Below are 21,592 nucleotides of genomic sequence, written 5' to 3'. Positions count from 1 at the left end.
ACTTGACAAATGAATCTGTTCAGGAACAGAAGATGGTGTGGCTCAATAACATTTTTGATTAGATAGAGTGCTAAAAAGTACTATGAGACGTGAGTGAACAATAAATGGAGAAATTTTAATAATCTTTAGTAAATGTCTATTGCATGATCAACAATGGTTAGTAATCACAGTACTTGTCTTTAATTTATTTCTTGAATCTGGTGACAACCAATGAAAGAAGATTAAGAAAGTATAAAGGTGAAATTCCTTTTATTGAGGTAAACACATCAAGCCTTGTATATATGAAGTCCTAAATTGAGTTCTAATTGTAAAACCAAATTAAAACACAAATCTTATTCAAGATGTAAATATTTTTTTTTTTATTGAAGAAGCAAAAATTATTATTAATAACAGTGACACTAATAATTTTTTTACAATCTCTAATATGAAATTTGAACTTTATTTACAAAGGTTGCACAATTAAGTTCTTACCAATACACTGACACCTTATGTGGACAAAATGCATAATCCATTTCATCAAATTATTAGGTTTAATTGCACTTTTCCCCCTATCTTTTGCTAATTGTGCGATTTTGCACCCCCTCTTTTTTTTTAGCGATTTTGCACCCCATCTTTTGCCAATTGATGATTTGTTCAAAATCATCATTAAAAGAGGGGAACGGGGACTAAAGATGGGGTGTAAAATCGCTCAAGAAAAAGAAGAGGGAGTGCAAAATCGCACAATTGGCAAAAATGCAATTAAACACAAGAATGTCCATCTGACCAAAAAGGGGGCAAACAGAGAATTTTGCTCTCCACCCAGCACAAATCACTCGCACCCTGCAGCCATTCCATTTTTACCCCTGCGCAAGTTAAGTCACGCTGCGCACCTTAACATGCGCAAGTTGTGATTTATGCGTGACTTAACATGTGTTGCGCAAGTTAACTTGCGCAGCGTTAGTTAAGTCATTTATCAGCAACACAGAAACACATTTCCCTCATTTCTCCAACTTCTCTACTTCGAAAATTTTCCCCCCATATCCGATTTTCATCATTCTTGCACCATTCAAAGCCAATTTCTCCCACATTATCAAGTAAGTGATGATTACCCGACTTAATGGCATTTAACTTGTAGAAATTTTAGTTTTTTTTTTTAAGAAATATGACATTTTTAGGTTTTTATAAATTTGGTTTGCATGTTAGTTTTGATGATTGTTAGTGACGAATTAACTTAGGAATTGTTGTTTAGAAGTTGTTTAGAGTAGAATGTGGTAGTTTAGGGTCTACAAATTGTTAGATTAAGGTAGTTGTTTGAAAATTGCACACCATGTGTTTGGTAAAATGTCTCAATGGTAATTATTTTGTTTTTTTGGATTGTGACTTATCAAATTAGTTAGCATATGGTTTGTTAATTTTTATTATAACATGTTTGACTGCAATGTGGTAGCAAATTGTTAATTTTTTTGGATTGAAATGACACTGTCGAAATATTAGTGTTGTTGTTGAATTGTTATAAATGACACAATGTCTGTGTGAAAATGTGTCATTGATTTTTTGCTTCTTTAAATGTTGTGCAGATATGTCTAGGAGGAATACGTCTCAGAGACCGCCTGAGCCGCCTCAGGATAGGACTGACAGACTTAGGTTAGGGAGACCTGCCCCTACTAGTAGTGCACGGAGGGAGAAGCAAGCACTACGCCCTCCTATGGCTGGTCGAGGGAGAGGTGGGGGCACGAGACTTGCTAGAGATGGATATGATGCTGCAGGGGGGTCATCGTCCCAGACGGGTCCATCCCAGACTATGGACCCGACGCAGTATCAGCAGCATTATGACGTCTATCAGCAGCCGCATGATGCGTATCAGTTTCATGAGCCTCAGCCTCACCAGTACCAGTTTGTTATTGAGGAGCCTGCTGTTGAGGAGCCGCCTGTTATTGAGGAGCCTCAGCAGAATGATGAGCCTGAGCAGCCTCAGCAGCATGAGCAGCCCGAGCCTCGTTTTCAGGGGGTGCCGAGGGTGGTGTACGAGGCCGGTCCGGACGGCTATGCAGGGGGGCCTTCTGAACTCTCGCTTTTACCTAACTTTGGTGGACATGTGGCATGTAGGATATGGGTTGATGCCGATGTAAGTATAATTTAATGTTTATTTTACTTATTTTTTGTTTTAAAATTCAATTAAAATAATTAATGTTGTTTATTTTACTTCTTTTACTATTTATACAACTTATTCTAATTATTATTTTACTTATTTAATGTTAGAATTAACATTTATGTTAACATATATTTAATGTTTGTTTTACTTATTATTTATTTGACGACTTATTGTTTGTTGTGTTTTGTTTTTGTATTTCAGTTTCGAAGAAAACATAGGGTGAAAGGTATCTCCCACGGGAAGAAGCTGAGCATTAAAAATTTGGCATTGCCTATTCCGGGGGAACAAAATGAGTGGTTTTGGAGTGAAGTGAATATGTCCGGTCTGACTCCCCTCCTGACAAGTGGGTATGAGAACATATCTCACGGGTTTGTCTGTGCGATGACAGAGAGATGGCATGAGGAGACCAGCAGCTTCCATCTACCTGTTGGAGAGATGACCATCACACTAGATGATGTGGCGTGTCTCCTAGGCATTCCCATCACTGGGAGACTCCTTCCTGATAGAGAGTTAACCCGTGAGGAGGGGTTAGAGATGATGCAGACAGACCTACTGTTTACAGAGGAGGATGCCGCTAAGGAGCTGATAAAACAGGGTGGTTCTCACATCAGTTTTGGTGTACTGAAGAGGCGATATGAGGAGCTCTTGAATAGGTGTAATCAGCTTCTTGAGGTTGACACAGTGGAGGAGGAGAACGAGCGAGCTGTAGTTAGATTAGCCTGCGTTAAGGCGTTTCTGTTGCTCTTGCTTGGCTGGACCATTTTTTCCGCCAAGAACAGCAAAAACATTAATCTGCTTTTGGCTGCTTGCGCTGCAAGATATGGACGAGTTGGACAACTGGTCATGGGGTGGGATGGGACTTGCTTTCCTATATGACCAGTTATCTCTTACCTCCGACTCATCTGTGGCCTCCATTGGCGGTTACATGACATTGCTTGTGGTAATAATTGTTTTTCTTCTTTTTTACTTATTGGATCGTAAATGTTTAGTTGTTTGTATAATTCTTGCGGTAATATAAATATTTGTTTCTTTGTGTTTGCAGGGATGGACTTTGGCGCACTTCTCGAACATCATTCCGAGGATTGATGATGATGCCTACGACCCTACTGTTTCCCCGCTTGTGAGTAAATGGAAACCTCCCAGGGGCTTTATTGATCCGGGAAACTACCGAGCTGCCATTGATTCGATGGACCTTTCTCATGTCACCTGGATGTCGTACGAGAGACGACGACACCTCACGCCCTTTCAGGATATATGCTGGTACTCAGGATGGATCATGGCCGGCAAAGACAGGATGGTCCGTCACTTGCCAGAGCGGGTTCTTTGGCAGTACGGGTATGTCCAGAGAATTCCCAGGCCTCCTACAGACATAGAGGATCTTGCGGCGGATGATGTGGCCCATGCCTCACTGAGTTTGCTCTACATGTCCTCAGCCATCAGCAGAGGGGTCATCCGGTTCCGGATAACCAGCCATGGGCTCATACTAGGGGGTACATGAAATGGTTCGTTAGAGTATCACATCCTATTGTGAACCCCCCTGCGGCCATTCCTGACTACGCAGCTGATGCCCCTCCTCGTCCTGTCCCTGCTTACGAGGAGGTTCTTGTTGAGCAGCAGTGGGCCAGACATCCTCCGGACCCATACCAGATCATCAGCAACATCAGGGCTAGAGTGGACAGTGCACTTGGGCATCCAGATGTGTTTGGTAATCCAGAGGTTCTTCGCATCATACAGGGCATACAGTCTGAGTGGAGCATGCTGGAGCAGATGCCGACACCGCGGAGGAGGAATAGGAGTCCACGGGATGGACCAGCATGACTTGGCTTTTATGTTTTATGACTTGTGTAGTTTTATTTTTTGTTTGACATTTTGTTGGATTTCGTTGTACTCCGATTACACTTACGCTTTTTAGCATTTTTATGACATTATCCGTTATGTTATTCGCTTATTTTATCCCGTTATTTTTCGTAATATAATTATGAGTTGATGTTGATTGAATGTATTATTGAATGAATGATGAAAATTCTGTTCTTGAATGAATGTATGAAAGAATGATTGGAAAAACAGGGAGAAAAGAGGTTTCCAACTCTGCTGGTTGTATGCACAGACTGTGCGTGAGTTAACTCACTTAGTGCTTAATGTGTACGCAAGTTAACTCACGCAGTGTTTAACACTTGCGTTACTTAAGTTGCGCAACGCATGTTAACTAACGCATACATTTACACTTGTGTTAGTTAACATGCGCAAGGGTAAATATGGAACGGCTGCAGGATGGGAGCAAAACGTGCTGGGTGGAGAGCAAAATTCGCAAAAAGATGGGGTGCAAAATCGCTCAAAAAAAAAGAGGGGATGCAAAATCGCACAATTAGCAAAAGATAATTAAGCCAAATTATTATCCTATTTTCTTAGTTGAATTAGAACTACAAAAGATGGCCATAACATAGATGTTAATCAAATCAGAGATAATATTGTATAATTTTTTTTAGGCATTTGGGTTTATCTGGTGGTTCTTCTTGAGACCACATTAACACGATTGATTTTGAGAATTTGGAATGTTTTTATCTTAAAAACTCTAAATTCTAATATTTAAATTAGGGTTTTGCTAGAAGCCACCCATGAAGGTGTCTTTTAGCAATCCACACCTTAAGGTGTGATTTCCACTTTTTAGTTATAACTTTGCTAAAAGACACCTTCATAAAAATTAGTTGATGTCTTTTAACAAATGCTCATAGAATAACTTGCTAAAAGACACCTTCATAAAATGTGTCTTCTAGCAAAACCCTTTAAATTATTTATATTATAAATAATAATTAAATCAATAAAAACATGTGTTAATAAATGAAAATCTTTCTAGTAATTAAAAAAGTCATTGGCTTTTTTTGTTGTTGTTGTGGTCGGAATTCGAAACCCGGACCTTACATATATTACGCATTGTCCATATCAACTGAGTTAAGTTCACGAGGACAAAAGTCATTGGCGTTTGATCCATCTTGGAAAAGGACTACTACCACAACATATATAAACATCTGCTAGCTTTCATATATAAACATCTGTTACAACGACAAAGCTAGCATTATTTTTACGAGGGGACCAAATATAAAGAAGAAGAAAAAAATTAAACACTAATATACAAAACTTAAGTAATTTTACTCATATTTAATGAAACTGCAACAAAGAAAATAAAAGTTAACAATAGTTATTTATAAAAGTTGAGCTCTAAGGAGTTTTTAGAAGTCAAATTTCTCCATAATTGACACTAAATTAATAGATTATCAATATTTTTATAATATCATCTCTGTTTTAACCAACAAAATTGTTTGGAGTAGCCAAATAATATCTTAATGGAGTAGCTACATATATACCTAAGTTAAATATTCAATATTTTTTTTTTAGGTAGCCAATGCTACCCCATGGTTGTGAAGCCCTTCACCCATGATCTGTTAGCTTACAGTCTGATGAGAGAGGAAAGCGTGAAGTTTGTAACAAGAACTACTACCATAACGTATGACTGAACAACGTCTACAAGTTCGGAAATAAAATATAGTCTAGTTCAAGAACTATACTAGAGTATTGATAAATCCGCAAATGCACGATTTTATCACGTAATAAAAAGTATTGATTCTAGAGAGACTAGTTGAGTATCAAACATTTTTTTTTGGTATAAGTATCAAACATATTTTTTTTTTAGAGAATTAAAAGGCCTTGGAATTCTTGTATTTCATCACAATATTATAAAAACTCAATCCAATTATTAGAGAATCAACGTCCAAATGTAATACTCTTAAAAAGATATTTTAAAACCCGGACCGATGATTGATCTGGTCATGACATTAAGTTACTGGTAAGACTAATGGGTCACTAATCGGATCCCACAACTGTTGACCCAGTCATAATAAAAAATTTAAAATTATTCATCACTTAACAATATTCATAAAAGTTAGAAAAAAACACAAAACATTTCTATTCCCCTAGTCCGAACGTTCGACCGATTCGGTCCAATTTTTAAAACACTGCCCTCAAATTTAAAATATCAGTAATTTTTTTTGGTCAACACTACTATCAAATTTAAAATAAGTTTAGGAGACTTTTTTTTTTTTTTGAAGGAGAAGTTTATGAGACTTGAATGTCAATTAATTTAATTTCGAGAGAGAGAATTATAGTACACTAAGCATCAGCGGAAGGAGAGGAGACACACAACTAGTATATCTCTCCCGTAAAAGGAGAAATAGAAACACATTTCTCCAAACTTCTTTCAACCCATTCTCCCTCCTTCGTCTACATATCATTTGCTCTCTCTCATTTCCACCGAAACTATTACACCCATAAGAGGAATTGGTGACAGTTTTTATTTTGGTAGAAAGTAACTTCAATCACTCGTTTGGATTCATCTATTTGAGGTAAAGTCTCTAACCCATTCAAATTGTTTTTATAGGTTCCTTTAGAACACCCTAAGTCTTGTAAATTTAAAAACTCTTATATATGCCACTCATCTTAAGGTATAGTTTTTTAATAAATTTTGAAGGATTGAAAATTATTTTATTGCTGCTTAGATTCAATGGAAATTGCTCTAGTGTTCCTCCTAAAGGGTGTTGATAGAGACAAAGTTGGTCCTTTATAGTTTTTTTTTTTTTTTTGACAAATGGTCCTTTATAGTTGTGAGTAGCTAATTTACATTGTGGCAAGTTTTTAAAGTTGCAATTTTTTTGATCGGAGAAACAAATTACGTAATTTTGGAAAAGAGTGAATGAAACTTCATTGTTTTACTTAATTTTAAAGGCTTAAAAGCAATTTCCCCCATGTTTCAAATCGTTGCGATTTTGGCCCCTAACAAAATTTTTTTTGCCCTCTATCTTTATGGAAATATACTCTTTTGACTCTCTAACTTTAGGAAAATAAGATCTTTTGGCCCTGTATTTTTACAAAAAGTTGTGATTTTGGCCTCCTATTTTGTACACATGGCGTCTAATCAGCAGCTTTGCAATGTTTTGTAAAATTAACGGGTAAAAATGTTTTTTTTTTGTTAGGGGCCAAAATTGCAACTTTTTAAAAGTTAAGGGGTCACAAATGCATTTAAGCCAATTTAAAATAAAGATATGATTTTGCTGAGTATGTAATTTAGTGAGAATTAGTAATTTTGCAAGTTGATGCGATACTATGAAAGGATATATGTTAACAATGTTATGAAAGATTTGGTAGTATAAATTGATTTTAGTAATGTAAATTATTTTCAAACTAAGTTTTGAGGTTCTATTGTAATTCAAATCGATCATTCACAACGAAGTGATAACGCAGCCTATAAGTTAAATGCTAATAGTGTTTTAAACTTGATATCTATTTGTTGTAAGGAAGAGATAATACATCCTATTAACTATATGCTCACAGTTACATGATTAACCCTAAGAATATACCTTAGCACATAACTCATAATAGCGGAGTACGATTAGGCATCGTTCGCCACAATGGAGAGACAACATGGTTAATACGCACATAGTGGGATGAGATAAACGATATGAGATACAACAAGCTTGTTGTTATTTTAAATTGCAGATGTGTTTGTAGAAATTCAAGTATGACTAACGATTGAATCATGTCAGTTTTTTTTTTTTTGAAAAGTGTTACCCTTAATTGTTGTAATTGTAAGTATTTATTTTATATATGAATGAGTTTTCAGAGGATGAGATATTTAGTTTAAAATTCATTTTGGATTAGATGTAGAGTGAGACTCTCTTGGGAGTTGCATATCTACCCCAAAGTTCATCTTTGTGGTAGGACTCTATCTTGAACATTGGTCATTCTTTTGTGATTTTGGAACAATGCAACTATAGAAATAGGAACTCTTCTTCGCTTATGCGTTGTTTTATTGTTGAGATAATTTTTATTTAATTTGTTGAAAACTAACTAATTGACATTTTTGGATGTTATGAAAACATACAAGATACTGCCAAACTTCGATAACTCATTTAGAAATATGTATGTGTTATAGCGTATTAGGATTGCCATGCTAAATTTATGATGAGTTAGTGTTAGTCTGTGCGTCGGTCATGACCTGATATTGGGTCGTGACAAAGTTGGTGATGAGTTATATTAAGGTAACTAAGGGGGGTGTATTGGATTAGGATTTTAAAGGACAATTTTTGCTTAAAAAAGTCTCAAAGATTTTGTAGGATTTCAATGACTTTTATGATTTTAAAAGACTATCAGAATTTTCAATTTGGATTTCAATGGATTTACATCATAAGATTTTAAATGATTTCATGGATTTTTAAGATTTCAAAAGATTTTATGAATTTTAAGGACTCGTTAAAAAGAAATGATTACAACACACTTTCTATCATAATATTATATCATAATAATCTCAATATAGACTCTTATTTTTTATGAGATAGAGAGAGGGAGAGAGAGAGAGAGAGAGAGAGAGAGAGAAGGGAGAAGAGAGAGACGAAGAGAGAATGGAGAGAGAGAGAGAGAGAGAGGAGAAAAGAGAAAAGAGAGAGAGAAGAGAAGAGATAAGAAAGAGATAGTAACTTTTAAAAGAAAAACAATCTCAAGAAATCTCATGTCTTCATGAAAGACTTTTTCTTGTTAAAATTTCACTAGAAAATCCCACAAAATCCATCAAAATCCAATTTATTAAACAATCTTTCGAAATTTGAATGATTTTGAATACCATGAAATTTTTTTTAAGTGATGAAAAGTCTTGATTGAATACCTCAAGACTTTTTTAAAATGACAAAGAGTCTTGATTGAATACCACAAGACTTTTTTTAAATTGCAAAGAGTCTTGATTGAATACCACAAGACTTTTTCATAATTAAAAAGTCTTTTAAAATCCATTAGAATCCTAATCCAATACATCCCCCTAATGTCCTCTTTTGAGGTTTCCAAATTGTATTTTAAACCAATACAGTCTCCTATTATTCTCATGGCATATGATATTGCTAAAGTTTATAAAGTTCAAATACCCTTGTTGCCGGGAAAAATGTTTTTCTTCACTAAATAAACTCGATTGATCAATCTAGAATTCAAGTTAGATCCTTAAGAGGGTTCTTAGTTAGTTGATAGGTTTAAGGTTACAAGCGCACAATTATGGGTCGAAGAAACGTATGGACTTTTTGATCGAAAAAATGTATAAACTTTTTTTGAAAGGCCTTGTAATTTTGCCACATAAGCAACTTTGTTTCATAAACGTATGGATTCTTCCTTCAAATATATTATAGATAGATATATGGTTAGGAGAGATCTTTAGGAGATTGTGAGATTACATGATAATATATGCTATAGGAAAATGCTAATGAGTGCGCTTAGGGCATTGTTTAGTAACCTTAAATAGTAAGTTTTTGTTAAAGTTTATGTAGTCAATGCATTGGATATTGGAGTTTTTGACTTTTTTAAGGAATAATTTCTTCATGGGTCATGTTAACGAGTACCCCCGGGGCACTCTTTAAGCAACAAAAATTTAGTAATTATTCATGTAAAAAGTCAACTATTACAATTTTCAATGCACTCAAAACACAACTTTTCATTAAAATTATTCATGTAAAAAGTCAACTATTACAATTATTCATGCAAAATGTAAGGGATTGATATTCATTTTCTCAAATTACGAGTCAAGATAACGAATCCAGCTCATTGATTGTGGTTTATGAGGGTGAGAGAACGAAAGCCAGTGAAAACAATTAGCTTGGTTCTTTAATTCTTTCTGGCATTCCTCCAGCTCCCCGCGGCCACCCTTACGATGTCTGTTTTGCTATTGATGAGAATGGTATTTTGACTGTTTCTGCAAAGGAAAGATCCACCGGTAAAATGAATGAGATTACAATAACCAATTACAAAGATAGGATGTCAGCTGAAGAAATTAAAAAATTGATTAAAGAAGCTAAGAATTACCATATTGAAGACAAGAAATTCCTAAGGAAGGCCAAAGCAGTAAATGCAATGGATGACTACATTTACAAAATGAAAAATGCTGTGAAGGATAATAGAAAGCTCTCCTCAGAAGAAATTGAGAAGATTGAATCTGCAATTGCAGTTGCCACAAATTTGGTTGATAACGAGCAGGTTGAAATAGATATTCTTGAAGATCATCTAAAAGACCACTTAGTCTTTTCATTTTTTTTTTCTCGGTTAGATTTTATGAATCCTATTGCTGTTTAGTATGCATTATCTAATCTAATAATTAACTAAGTTTGGAAAAAGTTTAGAGTGGACATGTTACTTGAATTGTTACTATCATTCAGCTATTTAAACAATGCCAACAACATTTCTGAAACCTTGATATAAGCACTAATGTTTCCCTTATCTAACAGTTTAGGCAGTTAATGCATGATTAGAAGCTAACTTGGTTCTAAAACATTATTTTTATACAATTTATAAAAACAAGTCAAGTGTATGACAACTTGCACATCAAAGTTAAAACAAAAACAAACAATGGTTTTTTTTTCTGTTCTTTCCACATTGCTTTTTCTTTTTAACTTCACTTTTGCCTCTATCATTGAAAGTGACTCTCACAATAAAATCAATGCAATTTGTGAACAAACCGAAGATCCAGACTTTTGTATTACATCTGGAAGGGTTTTTATTAGATAAAAAAGCCGATTTGAATCGTCTTGGCATTGTTTCAATACTTTTACCCACAACACAAAGCTATATTAAACAAGAATGTAGTAGAACAGCTAATGCAAATTATGGTTGATCTTGATTCCAATAAAATTGCTCACCTTGAAAATTGTCATGTAAATTATGGTGTTAGACTTGACAAGTGCATATCGTTTATATCAGATCAAAAATATTATAAGGGTATGGTTAGTTCAATTGTATATTTAGCAATGATTTGGTAGATATGGTTCGATCATTGGTGGTGTAATTCACACATTGGGTTGAAGAAACTTGAGGGTTTTCTTAGTAAAACCATATAGTGTTTTCACTCCAAATTGGGGTCTGTAATTTGGTTTTCTTTGCTTTTTTGGTTGTTGTCCCTTCAATAATTACCGACCGACCGTATCTTTTGGTAATTCTTCTGGCATTATGCTTGAAAGATGTAGGATAATGTTATTTCATTTTGACTTGTTCAAAGGAAAAAAATATTTCTATGAAATTTTAATTTTGATTAAAATTATATGTATAGATGTTTTTGACTTTTTATTTTTTATCATAAAAATGTTTTGACTTTAAAATAGTAACAAATTATGTTTATATTTTACCAACAATATAACAGATATAAAAAAATTCTTATTTTTTCAATATCACCAATAATATAGCATTCTTAAAAGTAATTTTTTTTAAGCGTATCACTGGGATAATGAAAAATTCAACCCAAAAAAAAAGTACAAATATTTGTAATGCAACAAACCCGAAAAACCATGTTTATCGTTTTCAATAGCAACAATCATTTAACAAATATAACATAAATTCATATCTTTTATTCTGTTAAAAAAAATTCGTATCTTTTATTTAACAAAAATAAATAAATATATAATTTTTTTAATACCACCAAAAATATATCATTAATATAGGAAAATTTATTTAAGGGTGTTGTGAATTCGATGAAAAATCACACCAATAATAAACTTTCTTTTTTGAACAAATCAAAATTAGATATCAATAAAACCACAATGGTTCACCCTGCACAAGATGTGCAAAAGAAGAACCAAAGGAAAGTAATTACAGAGTCAATGCGCCGCTAAAGAAACAGCGACAAACAAAAGCACAAAAATTACAACAAATTAACATGAACACCCATACACAATGTCGGATGTTTCCACCAATCAGTAAAAGTGTAACTAAAAGAAGGTTGCTTAGATTTCAGCCATAATAAACTTGATGTGTGGAGCAAGTGATAGTCAAGCAACCAAATAAAGTGTATGGAAGTTATAAACAGCAAGAGAAAGAAAGAGAGAACACAAAAGAATTTGTTGACCCAGTTTGGTCCAAATTGACCTAGTCTGGGGGAGAGAGCAGCCATCCGTTTCACTATATTGATGAGTAACTTTAAAAAAGATATATCAATGGGTTACAAGAATAAGTCTCCCGCCTAATTCTACCCAAAGCCCCAATCTCTTCTCGTGACCAAGAGACTCAATCTTAATAGTTTTTCCCAAGGTGAATCAACCCAACCCTAGTGTTTGTTGCCAAGAGCAAACTCTATACAAACCTTAGTTTGATTTCTAAACCCTTGTTTCAACCCCCTCTATCTCAAGGAAGGTTTACTCTGATACAAGGTCTATATTTATAGTAAAAGTATAACTCATAAATTTGGAACGAATATCACACTGAAGATACGTTTCTTTTTTATTCTCCTTTAGTGAAAGAATATTTGCATCAAAAATATAATATTCCCTTTCAAAATATATTTGCATCAAATCGTCCTTAATACGGTACAAAAATATATTTATTGTCCATAAATATATTTTCAGCACAAAATATATTTGAAACAAATCTTTTATATTTTTAGCAACAATATTCTCCATCCATCAAATTTTGAGTCATACTACAACAAAGGGTATAATTGAAATTATACAAATTCAGCCCAAAATCTCAATTCCCTTCCTATATAATATTGTTCATGTTGTAATGGGATATTTTCTAATTTAATGGGATTTAATTTTTTTAATTAAAATTAAAAAAAAATTATTAAAGGATAAAATAGTTTAAATAAAGAGTAAAATAGGAATGAAAAGGTCAGCCAAAACTCATGTATTTTAAGCCTATATATATATATATATGTATATTTTTTTTTTTGACAAAATATATATGGTCTATCCTCTCTACATACAACCTAGGTAATTTCATCGACTTTAGCATAGAATCGGACTTTCACAAACCGATTCAAAGATTATTGATCTGAATTCAAATTCAAGAAACAATCCTTTGCTAATTGTATCGTATTATACGGTGCTTAAGCTAACCACCGATTCAATAACGCCAGTGTAAAGCTATTCTACATAATTCATTTTCTGAATAAAGATGAAGCTCTGCTCAAACCACTACGATCGACTGGCATATCTTGCGGCAGTCAAATTTGCATTTCAACATAACATGATGAAGTATGATCAATTCTTAAACGTTCTGATGAGTTTCAAGGATCATAGAATTGATATAAGAGGTGTTGTGGCGGCAGTAAAGGAGCTGTTTAAAGGGCATACAGATTTAATTTTGGGATTCAACACCTTCCTGCCAAAGGAACATGAAATCACACTTCCATTTCAACTTGAGACGAATGGAAAAACATTGAAGGTAGAAGAGAATTGTGAACTTCCTTCGGATGTGCTTGATATCATTTCCAAAACACTAGATTTTGACGATCTCTTTCAGTTTGCCGGTGTATGCAAGAATTGGAGGGTTTTTCATAAAATCTACTGGAGAAATTTCTTGGAATCCTTCTTGGCATCTGAAGAACCATTACTACTTCAAGGTCCATGTAGTGGCAAGCGATCATGTTCCTTTATTAGCAACCATGGCAAGGGATCATGTTCCTTTATTAGCATACCCAACCAAAAAGTTTATTGCTTGAAGATGATGGAATACTTCTTCAACCACTATAACTATGTTACATTTTCTAGTGGATATTTTATCACGGTGAGGGATGATGTTTATGTGCTAATCAACCCATTTACAAGAACAAAGAAGGTAATCGATACCCCTATCGGAATTAACAATTATAATTGTACTGACCGTGCCTTGCTTGCTTTTGACAAATACTCAGAAGAATTTATCTTGGTGATTTTATGTCTAAGTCGTTTGCATGTCTATCAATCTCGAAATTGTGGATGGGTTACTTATTCAACAATGAAAGATAAAGGGGTCGTGGTTGACTTTGTGATTTTCCATAATATAATATATGTTGTCACTATTAAGGCCAACATAGGGGTACTCAGCTTGAACTCTTCAAATATTAAATTTCTAAAACTGAATAGTACTCCCAATGAAATTTATTACTATAACCTAAGGCTCGTTATATGCGATGAACAACTTTTGGTGGTTAATTTAAGGCATAGGCAAATAAAGAATGTGTTCAAGATAGAAGGCTCAACCATGAATTATGTTAAAATGGAAACTTTGGGTGACATTGCACTATTTTATGTTGCTGATAAGTTCAGGGCAAATTGTTATGCATTGAGCAATCCAAACTTGTGGGGATATGAGAGCAACTCTGTGTACATCATCAATATGTTTTCTACAAGTTGTAGTGTGTATTCATGGGATGATAAAAAGTTGCAAAAATGCATTACGGTTTCAACTCTTGATGGAACAGGTTCTTTCATGTTTGATTGGTGTGTTAGACATCTACGATATGAAGTAGATTATTCTCTAGTTGAGTAGCTTGCATACTGTACACTGTTATTTGTGGTATGTATTTCAACCTATTAGCCTTTTGCTTGCCAAAATTTGAATTTGTTGAACATTAATAGTTTGTTTACTTTTTTTTACTGGCCTTTTTTTTTTTTTGAGCAAATTTGTTTACTTTTTTTTACTGGCCTTTTTTTTTGAGCAAATTCTTTTATTTGCCTAATCTTATCCGTGTTTTATACGTAATATTAATGCTCGTGTTTTTTTTTTTTAAGGAATTAATGCTTGTGTAGTATATATGGGTTTCTAGTGTAAAAAATAAATAAATAAATATATATATATATATATATATATATATATATATAGTATAGATATAATGAAAATTTTATATTTTTCAATAACATCAACAATATAACATATATAACATTCTTAAAATCACGTATTCCTTTAATATATTGTTATAGATTTCTTTTATGAGTTTAATGGTGATGGATCGATAGTTCAAAACAACTTTGCATAAACAACCAATCAAAACATTTAGAATTGCCACATCAATTAATGTTTTTAATTTATGTAGCGATTCTGAATGTTTTGATTGATTGTGTGTGCAAAGTTGTTTTGGACTATCGATTCATCACCATTAAAGGTATGAATATTTTACACTTTCATATTATAACACATTATACTTATCTTGTTCATTGACATAAAAAATATAGCAAATATAATATAAATTTTTGTCTTTTAGAATGGCACCAACAATATAACATTTTTTTTAGGAAATTTTGTTTAATGGTATAATTGCAAATGAAAAAGCCACCTCAAAACCATGTATCCCATTTATATATAACTAGCATTTTGATGGGAAAACTTTGTGGTCGTCTGTTTGTTCTTCTAATTGTGCTAATGCATATAAATTACGAACGATGGTTATTATGAAATTTTGATTAAAATTAATTAGATTTTGACTTAAATTTAGGTATAAATAATAGATATTTTGTACTTTGATATTGTAATAAACTATGTTTATTACTTTCATTGAAACAAACAATATAACAAATTTAATTACTTTCAAAAAAATATAACAAATATAATATAAATTCTTATATTTTTGAATGAAACCAACAAAATAATTTCTTTTGGTCAAATTTGCTTAAGAGTGTCATCGAAAAGAAAAAAAGTCAGGCCAAAACAATCTATTTTTTTTTTATAAATAGTATTGATATATAGATTTTTTGTTCAATTTTTTTTTACTTAATAATTACTTTTATTACCAATGGATTAGTTTAAGTGGTCAAACACTTAGATCCTTTAGCAAGTTCGATACAACCATGTTGAAATATAATAATACTTTTTTTTTTTTAGTTAGTGACATAATATGCATCTTGAAAAGAAATAAAAGAATATAGAATTTTTTTTTCAAAAGAATAATATTTTCAAAGATATTTTTATAAGGATAGTATCCAAAGATTTGTTACAGAATTTGTTTTAAAAGAGTATCCGAAGATCATGTTAAAGAAAAAAAATTGTTTAAAAAAAATCAATATATATTATATATACTAGCAGAAAGACATACAATTTTTAGCGTGCTAACGCGTTAGTTTATCAATGATATTTTATAGAATTTTTACGTGTCAATTACAAATGATATTTTATATAAATTTTTAATATAGATTAAAATTATAAATCTATATATTTTCTTTTGGTAAAAAAACAAAAGTATCGATATCTTCTATAAAAAAAGTATAAATATTTATGATTTTCAAATGTAACAAACTCAACAAATTTTCATACTTTTCAATGACAACAATAATATAACAACTTGTCAAAAAAAAAAAACAATAATATAACCAATATTCTTATCCTTTTTAATAAGACCAACAATATACCAACAATATCACATTATTATACGGATATTTGTTTAATGGTGTTATTGGAATAAAATAAAAAAAAAGACTGCCAAGATCTCCTATTATCTTCCTATATTAGTATAGATATATGTACTTTCCGTGAAACCAACACAAAGGGTCCGACACACAAACCATATTACAACAAAAACCCTCCCTAAGAACCACGTAGTGCCAATAGAGGCTGTCAAGCAACAAACAAAAGTTATCTCGATAAGCACTCATGGCTCTATAGATATATCGTTTCACTTTCAGAGTAATTTTTTATTTTGTTTTGAAGAATGGGTTGCCAAGTCAGTTGTGAGAGGAAAACAGTAAGAAAACATGCCAACGAGGAAACAAAAACAAAACCTAACAGCGAGGAAACAATAAGCAAACCTACCAGCGAGGAAACAAGAAGACAACCCACCAACGACGTAGTCATGGCGAGAAAATATGAAGGACTTGCTGTGGGGATAGACCTTGGAACAACGTATTCATGTGTTGCAGTATGGCAGGAACAACACTCTCGAGTCGAAATCATTCACAATGATCAAGGCAACAAAATAACACCTTCTTGTGTTGCTTTCACAAAAGATCAAAGGTTGATTGGTGATGCTGCTAAGAACCAAGCTGCTGCCAACCCTCAAAACACTGTATTTGGTAATTTTTATTTTGTTTTTTAAGTATTTTTTGTTGTTAATGCTCTAAAGGATAACTGCAGAACAAATGATGAGAATTACTGATTAATGTTATTTTTTTCAGATGCTAAAAGGTTAATAGGTAGAAAGTTTAGTGATCCTGTTGTTCAAGATGATATACTGTTATGGCCATTCAAAGTCATTGCCGATGACAATGACAAACCCGTGATTACGGTCAAGTACAAGGATCAGGAGAAGCAGCTCTATGCCGAAGAAGTGTCATCTATGGTACTCACAAAGATGCGGGAAATTGCTGAGGCATATTTAGAAGCACCTGTTAAAAATGCAGTTGTTACGGTGCCAGCTTATTTTAGAGAGTCTCAACGAAAAGCCACTATAGATGCCGGTGCAATTGCTGGCCTCAATGTTATCAGGGTACTGAATGAACCTACTGCCGCAGCTGTTGCATATGGGCTTGACAAGAGAATAGGTTGTGTTGGAGAGCGAAATATTTTTGTCTTTGATCTTGGCGGTGGAACTTTTGATGTATCTATACTAACGATTAAGGACAACGTTTTCGAAGTTAAGGCCACTTCCGGAAACACTCACCTTGGTGGAGAGGATTTTGATAATAGAATGGTGAACTACTTTGTACAAGAGTTCAAGATAAAGAACAAAGTGGACATTAGTGGGTATCCAAAAGCCTTGAGGAGGTTGAGAACAGCTTGTGAGAGGGCAAAAAGATCACTTTCTTTCCTTGTTGTCACAACTATTGAGATCGACTCTTTATTTGAAGGCAATGATTTTTCTTCATCGATCAATAGGGCTAAGTTTGAGGAAATGAATATGGATTTATTCGATGATTGTATGAAGACTGTTGAGAGTTGTCTTACGGATGCTAAGATGGACAAGAGCCGTGTAGATGATATCGTCCTTGTTGGTGGGTCTTCTAGAATTCCTAAAGTGCAGCAGCTGTTGCAGGACTTTTTCAATGGGAAGGAGTTGTGTAAGAGCATTAACCCTGACGAGGCTGTAGCTTTTGGGGCAGCTGTTCAAGCTGCTTTGCTAAGTGAAGACGTTAAAAATGTTCCAAAGTTGGTTCTTCAGGATGTTACACCTTTGTCTCTTGGTATGTCAGTAAAAGGAGATATCATGAGTGTGGTGATCCCAAGGAACACTTGCATTCCTGTCAAGAAGACGCGAAAATATCGTTCAACTAAAGATAACCAATCCCGTACCTTGATTGAAGTTTATGAGGGTGAGAGAACAAAAGCTAGTGAAAACAATTTGGTTGGTTCTTTAATTCTTTCTGGCATTCCTCCAGCTCCCCGCGGCCTCCCTTACGATGTCTGTTTTGCTATTGATGAGAATGGTATTTTGACTGTTTCTGCTAAGGAAAAATCCACTGGCAAAATGAATGAGATTACAATAACCAATTACAAAGATAGGATGTCAGATGAAGAAATTAAAAAATTGATTAAAGAAGCTGAGAATTACCGTATTGAGGACAAGAAATTCCTAAGGAAGGCCAAAGCAGTGAATGCATTGGATGATTACATTTACAAAATGAAAGATGCTTTAAAGACAAAGGATATTAATTTAAAATTGTCCTCAGAAGAAATTGAGAAGATTGAATCAGCCATTGCAGTTGCCACAAATTTGGTTGATAACGAGCAGGTTGAAATAGATGTTCTTGAAGATCATATGAATGGGCTTAAGAGTAGGATGGAACAGATTATAGCTAAGATTATTTAGGATTTTTTCCCAATGAAGATTTGAAGTATTCTGTTGTTGTTTATTATGCATTATCTAATAGTTAAGTAAGTTTTGATAAAGTTTAGATTGGACATATTACTTAAATTGTTACTATCATTCAGCTATTTTAACCATGCCAACAGTATATTTGAAACCTTGATGTAGGCATTCCTGTTTCCATTGCAGCTATTTTAGTTTTTATTTGATTAGTTTACAAGTTTCCTCACAAACATGAGAACAGGTCTGTTTAGTTTCATTAAAATGTGATTCATGTTCCATTCTATAGTAGTATTGCTATGAAAACTTAACTTTGGAAACTAAAAAATTCGGCTGAACCTCTTAAATTTCTGTGCAAGCAAACTTTTTCTTATTTGGAATGGAACTTGATTTGACATAATTCAAAAGTGATTTTATTTTATTTTTCAAATGCATATTTTATCATCACTAAGCATTAAGAAGCAGGGAAACTGATGTAATATCAGATTAGAGGAATGGTATGCAGTGTTTTCAAATTTTCAGACTTGGAATTTAGAGCTGAGGAGGTGGAGAATCTATTATCTCCTTATTAGTAAGAATTTCAGAAAATGATAATAGAAAATGTTTTCATTAGTAAGAATTTCAGAAAATGATAATAGAAAATGTTTTCATAAAGTAAACGGGACCTTGAGTAATTCTGAGGTGTTATTCGGTTAGCGTCAAGTGGATAATATAAAGTGACGTGACTTAAGAAATTCTGAGGCATTAAATTGACAGCAGAGCAGAATGCAGTATTATAGATGAAGGAACTCTTTATTTTCACTCTAGTATTTCTTGGTGTACCTGACCTATCTCTAATTTTTGGACTGTCATCCATTTAATCCACCTTAAGCATGATTCTACCCTTAATAGATGCCACTCCCTTCAACCTTCTATGTAATACATTCATTCCTGATCAATTTTATATTTTCTTATATGACCACTTGTTCAATTTAGTATGATCCACCACTATTATCGTAAACACGTTATCAACTGTGCTGGTCAATCCCAATGACTTTGTATTACTTGCAGCTGAAGTAATCAAAATCCTTGATAGAGTTGATGGTGTTGTGGACCATGGTATCATTGAACTCGATAAGACGAGCATTGCATCAAAAGATCCGAATAGAGCTTTAAGTCTCAGATGTAATTGAATTGTTGATAGAGTGATTTTGATGAATCAGTTTGGATAAAATATTACTAAAAGAATCTTGCAATAACTGAATTTATCCCTTTTTTTATTTGTTGTTTCCTGCAATTCGCAAAAAGAGATTCAAAGGGTACTATTTTTAATATATATTTTTAGAGCTGAAACTGCCGAAGTTTGTGATTTAAGTGCACATATTTATTTAGTTCAAGGAGTTAAATGTAGGCAGGATCAAAATCTAAACTGGGCAGTGACCGATTCGGGGTTGCAAGCATCTAGTGGAGGTGTCTTGAGAGGTGTAAAAGGGGGATTTATTTTTGGTTATGCAGCAAAAGTGGACGCCTGAAGTGTTCTATCTAAATGTGGAGCTGTGTGGAATATTTCATGGTCTTCAAATTGCTTAAAGTAGAGGCTATAGAGATATGACAGTCTATTATGGTTGCTTGTGCCCCGTTGATTTGGTCAAATTTGTCCCCTCTTATGGTCAAATTTGCACAAGGGTATAATTGAAAGGAGAAAAAGTCAATCCAAAACAATCTATTTTCTTTATTATTACTGGCGAAAAACGGACATTCACGTGCGCGTCTTTCCGCTCTTTTTATTGCTCTAACATTTGAAAATTATGAACGATGTTTTTTTATGAAATTTTTATTTTGATTAAAAGTAAAAATATAAAAGTTTTTTGAAATTCAATGACATCGATAAAAATCTTTATTATAGAAAAAGTTGTTTAAGGTATAATTGGAATAATGAAAAATTAAGTATAGATATACACATATAGTTTGTTACATTTTTATTTTAATATTTGAATTTACTTTTATCTTTTTGTTATATGTGCTATTTGTATTGAAAGAGTTAAAACATGTTATTTTCTTTATATATAGTATAGAAGTATAGATATAATTTTAGAAGAAAAAAAAAGTCAGCCCAAAAGAGTTAAAATATGTTATTTTCTTTATATATAGTATAGAAGTGTAGATATACTAGTGAGTGTCTGTCTTTCAGCTCTTTTCATTGCGCTAACGTTTGAAACTTATGAACTGTTTTTTTCTTAAGAAATTTTGATTTTGATTATAAGTATAAATTTAAATGTTTGTTGCTTTCAAATTATAACAAACTAAACTACCTTTTTTTTTTGTTGAGAAAAAAACTAGACTAACTATGTTTATTTATTTAAATGACACCAACAATATAACAAAAAAATATATAATTCTTATCTTTTTAATGACACTAACGGTAACAACAATCATTATTATAGAAAAAATTGTTTAAAGGTGTAAACTAAGATAATGAAAAAGCCAACCCAAAATCTTATATTTTCTTTATATATAGTATTTATACTATACTAGCGAAAAGACGGACACTCACGTGCCCGTCTTTCCATTCTTTTTATTGCGCTAATTGATGAGTCAATAAATTAGTGTTTTTAATATATTATTTGATTCTATTTTATTTAGATTTTATTTGCTTTTATTTCCTTTTTTGAACTATTTTACTTCAATTGCAAGTTATTTAATTTCATGAACGAATATTCTAAAGATTGAGTCTTGGAGCAAAAGAAAGGAGACTTGGAGCTGATTCGGGCTGAAAATACGAAGATTCGGTACAAAAATATGACATCCCCCAAGTCAGAAGCTTGGCACGCCCCGTGCCACCAGCCACACGGTTGTGCCACCTCCCAGGATTCCTTTTGCTGCTTTTCTGCTTCCCAGACAAGCTACCTATTAGTTTATTT

At 33.0% G+C, this 21,592-nt stretch overlaps 2 protein-coding genes and 1 pseudogene across 2 annotated transcripts; all 3 read left to right on the top strand.

Moving 5' to 3' along the window:
• The first annotated feature begins 9,736 nt into the window (after positions 1-9,736).
• LOC146945144 (heat shock cognate 70 kDa protein-like) lies at positions 9,737-10,285 on the top strand (annotated as a pseudogene).
• Positions 10,286-13,087: 2,802 nt separating this feature from the next.
• Positions 13,088-14,460, top strand: LOC146945143 (uncharacterized). Its single transcript, XM_085743509.1, has one exon. The coding sequence runs from the start codon at positions 13,094-13,096 to the stop codon at positions 14,447-14,449; it is 1,356 nt and encodes a 451-aa protein (XP_085599635.1). The 5' UTR covers positions 13,088-13,093; the 3' UTR covers positions 14,450-14,460.
• A 2,264-nt stretch (positions 14,461-16,724) lies between these two features.
• LOC146945142 (heat shock cognate 70 kDa protein-like) lies at positions 16,725-18,912 on the top strand. The gene is made up of 2 exons (XM_085743507.1): positions 16,725-16,962; positions 17,065-18,912. Exons 1-2 carry the CDS (start codon positions 16,743-16,745, stop codon positions 18,693-18,695), a joined length of 1,851 nt encoding a protein of 616 aa, XP_085599633.1. The 5' UTR covers positions 16,725-16,742; the 3' UTR covers positions 18,696-18,912.
• The last annotated feature ends 2,680 nt before the right edge of the window (positions 18,913-21,592 follow it).

This window comes from Medicago sativa, chromosome 2 (assembly GCF_051527215.1).
Source record: "Medicago sativa cultivar Bolivia chromosome 2, Bolivia_mono, whole genome shotgun sequence".
Taxonomy (NCBI): domain Eukaryota; kingdom Viridiplantae; phylum Streptophyta; class Magnoliopsida; order Fabales; family Fabaceae; genus Medicago; species Medicago sativa.
This window is presented reverse-complemented; position numbering and strand designations above follow the sequence as displayed.

Bases quoted from the DNA above. Each gene is read 5' to 3' on its own strand.
- LOC146945143 (XM_085743509.1), top strand. From the start codon at position 13,094: ATGAAGCTCTGCTCAAACCACTACGATCGACTGGCATATCTTGCGGCA.
- LOC146945142 (XM_085743507.1), top strand. From the start codon at position 16,743: ATGGCGAGAAAATATGAAGGACTTGCTGTGGGGATAGACCTTGGAACA. The intron at 16,963-17,064 runs GTAATTTTTATT...TATTTTTTTCAG, and splicing joins CCCTCAAAACACTGTATTTG to ATGCTAAAAGGTTAATAGGT.